At 38.6% G+C, this 11,237-nt stretch overlaps 1 protein-coding gene across 1 annotated transcript; it reads left to right on the top strand.

Annotated features, from left to right (window-relative positions):
• The first annotated feature begins 1,672 nt into the window (after nucleotides 1-1,672).
• On the top strand, nucleotides 1,673-5,513 carry LOC122015514 (receptor-like serine/threonine-protein kinase SD1-8). The gene is made up of 7 exons (XM_042572453.1): nucleotides 1,673-3,125; nucleotides 3,272-3,403; nucleotides 3,506-3,669; nucleotides 3,808-4,018; nucleotides 4,513-4,750; nucleotides 4,836-4,986; nucleotides 5,068-5,513. Exons 1-7 carry the CDS (start codon nucleotides 1,727-1,729, stop codon nucleotides 5,374-5,376), a joined length of 2,604 nt encoding a protein of 867 aa, XP_042428387.1. The 5' UTR covers nucleotides 1,673-1,726; the 3' UTR covers nucleotides 5,377-5,513.
• Nucleotides 5,514-11,237: the final 5,724 nt, after the last annotated feature.

Consider the following 11,237-nt stretch of genomic DNA (forward strand, 5'->3'; position numbering starts at 1 on the left):
CGTCAAATTTGAATAAGCAGTTGTCACATCAAATCTCAACAATCGCCTGTCACATCGGATATTCTTCTATGTAGGCATGCAACACGTGGCAATAAATCATAGAGCTCATTTATAAGTGATGGGCAATAATTAGCAAGCTTATGATAAAAAGTTGTGTTAATCATCTTTTGCATTAATGAGAAGTGATTTGCTCGGTTTTCAAGGTACCAGGGTGAAGTCAGCTTGAGGCGAGCGATGGTACCAAAAATGAGTGTTCGACCGGAAGACGAAGGATGCATGAAGTAGCAGCAACTAAGTTTTTTATCATATTAAAACAATCGTCTAGTAGAGAAACAAAGGATGCGTGAAGAAGCGACAACTAAGTTTTCATTAGCTTAAGTCGAACGACAATACGGTCGGGAAATGAGGAATCTCATAAACACGGGCAACTAAGTATAATATCCGTTTGAGGCAAATGAATGCCCGATCGGAAGACAAGAAATGCAAATAACACGAGAATTCAGTCACTCAGACTTGCAACCTCCTTCGATTAAACTTGATAGGGAGACTTGTGATACAGCGATTGGGGTGAGACCTTCGAGTCGGGTCAAAGTACAAGAGGTCAGCTGACATGACGGTCAAAGTCAAATAAAGGTCAACCATGGAAGCCCGTGCAGTTGGTTCCTTTGGATGAAAGATAGTCGATCGAACCTTCACACCGACCGGTTTGAGGGGCCGGTCGAATTCGAACCGAGTCTTATCCTTGGTTCAAGAATAGCATAATTAACCAACTCGGCAAAGTGATATAGCGGATCGTACCATATGTCCGATCGAACTAGTTAAATACTCAATTTTTTTCGAGTTACCTGACTCAATGAAGAGGTTGAGCGAAGGTTGAGTTGTCTCTGGCTATAGGTCTCTAATCCGACCGAGTTGTACCTATGAGTGGCAGCCGGTTGGGACACTTTGGAGACTCAGTTAGATTATCAGCTTCACATATAGTGGACCCTTCAATCCAACGGTCTCATATTATCTTTTTGACATTTTGTGTCATGGAGAATAGAGAATATTTTATAGATAAGTTGTACACTAGAAATTTTCTGTCATGCACATAAATTGTGGCTCCATTTTAAAAAAAGATATCAGAGCATTTTGATGATTTATTCTTTTGCAAAAATACTTTAAGATTTGCATTTTTGATGATTTATACTTTAAGTAGCACTATAAAAATAATCTCCATCTACAAATGTAGACATAGGTATACTTATATAACATGATACCATTAACTACTATTTACTATTCATTCATTTTATCTAACTCAACTCGATGACTAATTTAAATATCAGAGCATCAACGCCGAAGATTACACCGAAGTCTGATTCGACAATAATACTCTTTGTTAAAAAAACAGAAACACTTTATAATCACCTTCGGACAATAAAAAATCTTTTTTTTTCAATATTAAAATCCTTATTCTTAGTCAAGCATCTTCTCAAGTTTTTACACCGGATCATTCATTATGATATCACCCACCTACCTGCCGTTCTAGAATAAGGGCTCTAGGCACACCAGTCTCGCCAAAAGTCATGGAAGCACTGCGCATTTAGCTTTCCTCGTGTCAGTCTACGTAGGATGTGAAGTTTGAATAGGCAATCACACAAAATGGGATTTGCTGCCGTATCCATAAATTCTGTGTGGATTAAAGTTGACTGAATTTATAAATAAATTAGAAGCCGATAGCCGTCCCATGTCTAGATTCATTGATGCCAGTGCTACAATTGCCACAATTGATGCCAGTGCTCAGCTTCCAGGAATTCGAGTCGAGCGAATGTTCAGCAGCAGCCTCTGCACGGGCACTTCCTTCCTCTGCCGCCTACTCCTGATCGCTATTGCCACCTTTGTATCGATAACCAACACCAGTGGGATTGGAGTTGACACCATAACTCCCGCTCATCCACTCTTCGACAATGGCACAACCGTCGTCTCCGCAGGTCAAACCTTCGTGTTGGGCTTTTTCGGCTCCGGCAGACGGTACGTCGGCATATGGTATTACAAGGTGTCAGTCCAGACCGTCGTGTGGGTCGCAAATCGTGGCCGCCCCATCACTCGCGGCCGTGGAATCCTCTCCTTAGCCGCCGACGGAACGCTCACCATCGTCACCGACGCGAACTCCACCGTCCTCTGGTCCTCCTCGAGCCCAAGCGCGTCGGGGTCCCTGTCGAATCCGGTGGCGCAGCTCCTCGATGATGGGAACTTCGTCATCCGGGAGTCCGGAAGTAGCAGCAGTTATAGATTGTGGCAGAGCTTCGACTTCCCGACGGACACGCTGCTCCCCGGCATGAAGCTGGGGTGGAACCTCACGAGTGGGCTGAACCGCAACCTCACGGCGTGGACAAGCGAGACCGACCCGGCACCGAGCGGATACGCGATGGGGGTGGACTTGGATGGCTACCCGGAGATATTCCTCTGGTCGGGGACGACCAAGAAGTGGCGGACGGGGCCATGGAACGGCCTCCGCTTCAGCGGCATCCCCGAAATGAAGAGCTACGATAGGCTATCCTTCGACTTCGTGGTCCACCGCGACGAGGTCTTCTACTCCTTCTACATACACGATCCGGCGTACATCTCGAGGCTGATCGTTAACCAGTCGGGAATCACGCAGCGGCTGGTGTGGATCGAGCAGGACAAACAGTGGAACCCTTTCTGGTTCGCCCCCAAGGACCAGTGCGACAACGTGTCACCGTGCGGTCCTAACGGCATCTGCAACCCCAACGAGTCGCCCATATGCGACTGCCTCCCGGGGTTCCATCCCAGGAATCCCTCGAATTGGGATTTCAGGGATGGGAGGGATGGCTGCCTGAGGAACACAGGTCTGGACTGCCGGAATGGCACCGATGGGTTCACCACCGTCGTCGGCGCGAAACTTCCGGACACATCGAGAGCCGCAGTGGACATGAGCCTCAGCCTCGACAGCTGCAAGATCATGTGCTTGCAGAATTGCTCGTGCACTGCTTATGCCGCCGCTAACATCTCCGGTGTTGGGAGTGGAATCGGCTGCATCACGTGGACTTCCGATCTGACGGATCTCAGGGTGTACATCAGCGGCGGACAGGATCTCTATGTCCGCCTTGCCGCCTCCGATCTCGGTACGCTTCCATGCATGAACAACTTGGGTTAATTCACATGCCTTCAGCTTCATCTATATATACAGTGATGGTTCAATGCTTTATACACAATGATGCTAGTTTACTCTTCTACCATTGAAATGGTGTTCATTTTCTTCTATGAAAAGATCTCGCACGGGCCGAATCAAAAGGTTCTCGAAAGAATACTTACATTGTCATTGCCATTGTGGTGCTTGCTGTGACAATTATCCTCCTGTCCTGTGCTGCCTTTGTTTGGAGAAAGAAGAGAATTAGCACGAGTATATATCTTCAACCCTTTTCCTTCTTGCGTATATGACGATTTGTTTCCCTTCTTTATTGCACTGACTGAGACTGATCACTGATTAGAAACATACTGCCAGGTATTACAGGTAATAATTCCTTCTCAGAGCAATATCTTAATGAAGAGAATGAAGGACAGGACTTGGAGCTGCCACTCTTTGATTTAGGCACAATAACAGATGCCACCGGCAACTTCTCCATAGCTAACAAGCTTGGCGAAGGTGGCTTTGGTCCAGTATACAAGGTATGTAACCGAAGACCATTTTTTCTACACCTGGTTATTGCATATTTGAGCAAAATCTTGAAGAGGAAAAAAAAATATATAGTGAGATCGTGACTTACTTATTACAAGGTCAACTCTTCTAAAAGATATTGATTACAGGGTCAACTGGGAGAGGAACAAGAAATAGCTGTAAAGAGGCTATCTAAAAGCTCAGTGCAAGGAGTCGACGAATTCAAGAATGAAGTGGTGCTGATTGCTAAGTTACAACATAGAAATCTTGTTCGACTTCTTGGTTGCTGCATTCAAGGAGAAGAAAAAATGCTGATCTATGAGTATATGCCCAATAAAAGTTTGGATGCTAACTTATTTGGTTAGTTGTTCCTTCCATTCTCATGGTCTAATCCAGATTTACAACTTCAGTAAATTAAAAGAGAGTTATTGTTTTTCTATGTAGACTATGATATAAGTTTCATGAGGTTTTCATAAGAAATGAAAAAGTAGAATAGCTTCTTTTCCTTCTTAAGTTTCCCTACAGGCTCTTTTCCAAACTTCTCCTAAAAATCATTTGCAATGTCTGATAGATAAGAATAAATGCTAATGTGATTGATTGCCAGAAACAAAACCGACTGACATTACTTGCTGTGACAAATAAACAATATTCTTTCATTTTGCAATCTAGAAGATTTGTTAAATCTGACAATCAGTCTATTTACTCTGTTATGTAGACTATAAACAAGTTGACGATGCTTCATTCATAATTCAAAAATCCTAAATGCAAGGCCTGGTTAAATTTTCATGCATGCAAATTCCTCATTTATTTCATGAAATTGATTTGATCTTTAATAAAACCTAACTTCTAAACAGACAAAGCAAGAGGCGCATTGTTGGATTGGAGAACGCGATACAATATCATAGTAGGGATTGCACGTGGGCTTCTTTACCTCCATCAGGATTCTAGATTCAGAATTATCCATAGAGATTTGAAAGCCAGCAATGTTCTTCTAGACAAGGATATGAATCCGAAAATATCAGACTTTGGTATGGCAAGAATATTTGGTGGAGATGAAACAGAAGCGAATACTAGAAAAGTAGTTGGGACATAGTAAGTTTTTAAACAGTTTTGAATATTATCTTCTTTTTTTTCCCAATATACAATCAATCATGCGTAATTAAACTTATAAATGCAGTGGGTACATGGCTCCTGAATATGCCATGGATGGAGTTTTTTCAGTGAAATCTGACGTTTTTAGTTTCGGGATATTAGTTATTGAAATTATAAGCGGGAAAAAGAATAGGGGAATTTATAACTCTTCGCGCCAATTGAATCTTCTTGGACATGTAAGCTTAAGACAATCAAATTCCTTTAACTTATTTATTGATCATCTCAGTAATATTGTTATCAAAATTGTTAATTTTCAGGCATGGAGTCTGTATAAAGAAGGAAAAATCTTAGATTTAGTTGATGAATCACTTGACTATTCATTTCCTATTACTGAAGTCATGAGGTGCCTAAAGATTGGTCTCTTGTGCGTCCAAAATCGACCAGAAGATCGACCAACAATGTCTTCAGTTGTGTTAATGTTGGGCAGTGAGGATGCTGTGCTACCACAACCAAGAGAACCAGGATTTGTTACTATTAGAGGTCCACTCGAGTCAGATTCATCAACCAGCAAGCCAGAATCTATATCGACCAATCATTTATCAATCACAATTTTTGAAGGTCGATAATAGTATTTGTATGTAGGAGTTGCATTCATTATAAATGTAAATGTAGATCAAAGCTAGGATTGATAGCCTTTTGTTTTGGGTTATTGTTGTTGTTGTGAGTGATACTTTCCATGAGCCAAACCATTCCATTTTTCCCAGGATGCACAAGCACTCAATATGTTGACGGTCATTCCCAGACTTCAATAGCTGAACTAAGATCTTTAATTGTAAGGGAAAATGTTTAACATGGTGTCAGTTTTAGAACTTTTTTTAAACAAATTAAAATTTTGGAGTTTTTTTTAACCATACGCCCCTTTTTTTTATTTTTAATCAAAAGACGCCCCCATTCTTCGATCCCTATAAAATGGCAAGGGTGTCCATTATTAAATATAATGTTAAACGGATATGATCTGTCTAATAATATTCATATTATAACTATTATAAAAATCTAACTGTTACCATACATATTTGTCTTATTTAATAATATTTATACTGTGACGGGTACTAAACTATAGTTGTTATAACATAAATTATAATTATTACAATATGAATTTATCTTGTTGAATAATATTTACGTTATGATAATTAAGAATTCAGTTAAGTTTTTATAGCGGGTACAAAGTAGACTTGTTTGATTCAGTTCATTTGGTTTTATCAAATTTTTATTTTCCCTTAACTGGATGGTAAAAGTTAATAATATGAGAAATAGGGAAGCTAAGTAGGGTGGGACGTCCTTTTGATTATTTTTTTTTTAGTTTTCATGATTTTGGAGAAGAAAATAATGTTTAGAAATTATTTTTGCGGTTTTAAAGAATTTTTAAAGATTAACCCTTTTATATTTCTACACTTTTAAAATTTTAGCATAGCTGATGTCATAGACGGATTTATGTAAGTGTAATCACAAAATGGTACATGTACTTAGTGTTGTAATTGAGCTAAGTCAAGCTCGAGCTTTTGCCAGCTCGAGCTCGAGTCAAGTTTGACTTAGAAAAATAAATTAAAAGTAAACTATGGACTTTAAATACAATTCGATATGCTTTAGGTACAAACTCCTCTTTAATTTCTTTTTTATTTTAAAAATAATAATAATTTTAATTATTAAAATATTAAATTAACCTACCTCGATGAGCTTTTGAGCCAATGTTAAATGAGCTCGAACTTAACTCGAATATTAAATAAATCGACTTGAACTCGATTAAATTCGAGTTCGAATCGAACTTTGATAGAACTGTTTACAAACGACTCACGAGTGGCTCGACTATCTCTACATATAGTTCTCATCAAGGGTCCTATATGGAAACTTGAAATGACCATTCATTTTCTTTCATGATTATTGCTCTGATTAAATAATATTAATTATCAAAAAGATAAGTGTAAGTTGAAATTATAAAAAAGATACTATTTTTTTTCCACCGAATCAATAAGAACATTCTAATTACTTTTTTCAACACTAAATATTCTTTTAAATCCTTAAAAAAATTATGGAGGATCTAAATGATCTAATTTATATATTAATCTTGTCCGAAAATCATAAAGTTGACTACCTGAAGATGTGACTACTATGTTAATTAGATGTGAATCTGCTCTGTTCTACAAACACAAGAAATATCAGTGTCGAGCTAGGGAAGGAGTCTCTGTGTTGGTCCTCCGACGCTCCAGTCAGTTACCAAAGAAAAAAAAAAGCGGAGTAACAGTAGACACAGACGTGAATAGTGAATAACAAGTATCTTTGTCGGTGTATTAACCCTCATTTATATAGTACCTTGGTGGGCGACGTGCGTGCTTCTCGAGGCATGGACATATTCAATTGGTCATGGACACGTTTTCCAATTTGTCCTATGACAGGACCTGTCAAAAAGTACATATGATACTATACCTTAACATGACATGTATATCTTTGACAAAATAATATTAGTTTACGTCGTACTATCCGCCTATTGACCATGCTTAGTGTCAGCGGCATTATCTCCTAAAAAGATATCTCGAGATACATCAGTGATCCCGCTGATCGACTGAGCGGGGAAGACACTCGGCTAAGGATACCTCCATCCGGTCAGACTTGACTGTTCTTCCTGTTGGGGTTGCAAGGTTGCAAACATAGTCCCACATTGAAAACACATGGGAAAAATCATGAGTTTATAAGAGAAAAGATATCTCCATTGGTGTGAGACCTTTTGGGTAGAGCCCAAGAGCAAAACCATGAGGACTTAGGCCCAAAGTAGACAATATCATGTCATTGTGGAGATATCTAAATTCTTTTCGATCCTACACTTCCCTGTTGTGACTCGACTCGGTAGTCTGTTTCCGCCCGACTGGACTAACGCTCCATGATGAGCACCAGATGATCTTGGACGTACGAGCGTTCTGCTTGGACCAACCCTTTGCCAGTCGGAAGATTTACGCCCGATCAGCCACTGTTGCAGAGCTCAGCTCGGCCAAATTTTGGTGAGCCCGTTAGCCCTCTAACGTTGAACTCCTTGACTTTGACCTCTACCGTGCTATCTCCATCATTTGAACCACACTTAGTGGACCCCCTTTATCACCGCATCATATACTAATTTTATTACATAAAAAAACACAAATGGGATGTATAAAGAACAATGACCTTCCTAAAAAAGGTAGATCGACTACCTTAGCGGCCCCCTAGTGTCGGCCCCACAGATATGGAGGGAGATACATGCAGGTACATAGGTCATAGGCGCATGGCGGGGTAAACCCCAGAGTCATGCGCCCACCATCTGCGCTACGTCCTGGGGGCAGAACACTGACCTTCCTAATTAACTATGCTCGTCGTTCTCAAATTCGATTACTCATTCTCATGTCATTTTCCTATTGCCACTCACGACTATGGTCACTCTCTCCGTGGCCAAGCCCTCGCCCCTGGAGGCATAGTCATCAACAAAGTCGTTCTTAACTGCGACTGCAACAACCGGATCGATGCATCATCTACACGCGAGGTACTCTTACGTCAACATCAGAGGCGAGCAACTGTGGATTGAGGTCATGCACGAGATGCTTGAGCATGACCTCGTACCACACTCGTAGACCGATTACCTCTATATCACTATCGGCGACACACTCTCTAACGTCGGTGCCAACGGGCAGGCTTCTGTCGCGGCCCCTAAATTTTTAACTTTTTAAGAATTAGATATCATTACTAGTAAATTAACTTGAGAATTTCATAAATAATGAAAAAAATCCATTCCATAAAAATTTTAAATTATATAAAATATAGGAAAAGACGAGATGGTAACATGCTCGTGCGAAGTGAACTCGGACCTCTTCTATAACGTCCTTAGTGAACTAAACTAACTTAGGATCAACCCAATCCACCTCTAATTCTTGAATCCGTCCCGAGCTCATCTGCTAGTTTATTTATAAGGTGGTGATATGCCAACTTAAAATTCATCTATTTATGAAATTTGTAGTATCTAATTTACATGATGTTATATTTATTTATGATCGCGCTCACTTAACACTTTATATAAATTAATACTCCAGACCCACAAATTAGAATTGGTAAGAGATAATGCAACACAATAGTAGCTTTTATAACATACTCTCTCTTATAAAAAAAATAGTTTAATGTCACACTTGATTTTAACCAAAAATCCAAACAAAAAGTATACTTTCTAACTTTACCGACTTAAGATATTTATAGAAACTTTTCCGCTCACGGTGTTACCATCTTAAGATGTGGGACTAAAGAGAATCAAGACAGTGTATATTTTTTTATATAAAACAATCAGAAAAAATTATTAATAAATCTTAAAATTATTTTGTGTGAAAAGAAAAAAAAAGGACATTAACTTAATTTCATTTTAGGTTTCACTAAAATTAATTATTAAAGTATATATATATATATATATATATATATATATATATATAAACTTGATTTATGTCACGTGACTCATCTGTGACTGACTGTTCGGTTGAGGCGCTCGAAAATTATCCAGTCGACCATCTATGTAACTTTATAATTTTTATTTTTATTTTTGATTTTTTTAAATAAAAAATTCATTAAATCCTAAACTCTAAATATTATACCCCAAATGTCGTACACCCCGTGAACCTAAATTTTTTTTTTTAGCTTGAACATGATAACTCTACCCCTGAACTCTAAAGCTAAAATCTTTTTGGTATAATCGCAAGGTAAAAAAAAAAATACATTATTGTACATTTTGATCTATATATATATAAAAGACAAAACCCTAAATGGTTTAACCACAAGTTAAACAAAAAAAAACTAAAACAACTGTGCACCGTGTAGTCGCGCAATGTGAATATATATATATATATATATATATATATATATAATCTTATTGGCATAACCGTTAACTGGCATGTGAATATTAACATGTAACATAAAGTATATCAAATATACTATTAGATAATTAGATAATTCTAAATCGTGTATACATGTATATCCTTGACATACTGAAATTACTACCATTATTGATATCAAATCAATAGCGATTCATACAAGTTAAATCTTCTAATCAGTAATTGGGACAAAGAAACAACTTATATTTTATATTTGAATCTATATTAAGATTAAGACCTTTGTCTTCATTCAGAAATTGTGTGGAGTTTCTTATATATATATATATATAGGCAATCTAGGTACCTCTTATAACCCAATCCCTAACATTTTAATTTTGAACACTATAATGCAAGAGGAAAGCCTGAACCGAACCCAAGAGGGAAAATCTTATTAGATTATACCTCTCATAACCCAATCCCTAAATCCTAAAATCCATATAATATACCCCGTGAACATCTAAATTGTTAATCTTGAACACTATAAACCAATGGGAAGTCTGAAACTTAGATAAAAAAAATCTTATTGACATAAACTCATTATAAACCAACTCTCAAATCCTAAAATCTTGAACTCTAAATACATATAATATACCTTTTATATATATATATATATATATATATATGAATAAGTGAATGGAGAAGAAATGGAAGAGGAAAGAGGCTCTATTGTGAATGAGACTTTAGTCCCACATTGGAAGTTTCAAGACACTTTTGTTGGTTTATATTGATTCACATACATTGAGGTTGTGAACAAATGCATGGGGAGAGGCTCTCTCTCACATGTGGATTTCATTGAACCATGTTGACTCGTGTGCGAGCGCGACCTGCGCACATGAATGCCGGGCCGGCCGGGGCAAAATTCACCCAAGGAGGCTGTGAAATCCGACGGTCTATCGTTGTATCCTGGGAAACAGACGACCCTTGTAAGCCTCGAAGGACAACCGGAGGTTGGCGAATTTATTTCAAGGAAACTACGACTTGTAGGCCTCGGTCAATCCTCTCGGCCGACCCCATCCGCCATCTGTTCGGTCGATCTGCCCTCTTGGTCTTTTCCCCGCTTGAGCTCAACTGTTCGCCCGACCAGCTCCTGTCTGCTTCGACTGATCTGCCGCTCGACCTATCTGTTGCCCGGTCTACCTTCTGACAGACCTGTCTGTCTGCTTCTCGCTCGGCCGGTCTGCTCTGCCCGACCTTCCCCGCTGGCAGCCTGAGATCATCCGCTCAGGTCTTTTCAACAGATAGGTGATACCGAATTGAACAGGTAAGACTCCCTCGAAAAATGACCAAGCAAAGCATAAGACATAGTAAATAAAAATTTAAAAAAAAAGTATAAAATTTACCGCTTCATTACTATTGTCATTAACTTACTTTGTTCTAATGCTACAATTTATTACTATTGTCATTAACTTACTTTGTTCTAATGCTACAATTTACTGCTATTGCTAGTTGGCTCTATTGCTATGATTACTAAAAATATTTTTTTACTGTTCTACTATTTACTATTCACTGTTCTAGTATTTACTATTTTCTGTTTGTTGTTTACTATGTACTACACTACA

Source organism: Zingiber officinale, chromosome 8B (assembly GCF_018446385.1).
Source record: "Zingiber officinale cultivar Zhangliang chromosome 8B, Zo_v1.1, whole genome shotgun sequence".
Taxonomy (NCBI): Eukaryota; Viridiplantae; Streptophyta; class Magnoliopsida; order Zingiberales; family Zingiberaceae; genus Zingiber; species Zingiber officinale.

Bases quoted from the DNA above. Each gene is read 5' to 3' on its own strand.
- LOC122015514 (XM_042572453.1), top strand. From the start codon at position 1,727: ATGTCTAGATTCATTGATGCCAGTGCTACAATTGCCACAATTGATGCC. The intron at 3,670-3,807 runs GTATGTAACCGA...TATTGATTACAG, and splicing joins GCTTTGGTCCAGTATACAAG to GGTCAACTGGGAGAGGAACA. The intron at 4,751-4,835 runs GTAAGTTTTTAA...TTATAAATGCAG, and splicing joins AGAAAAGTAGTTGGGACATA to TGGGTACATGGCTCCTGAAT.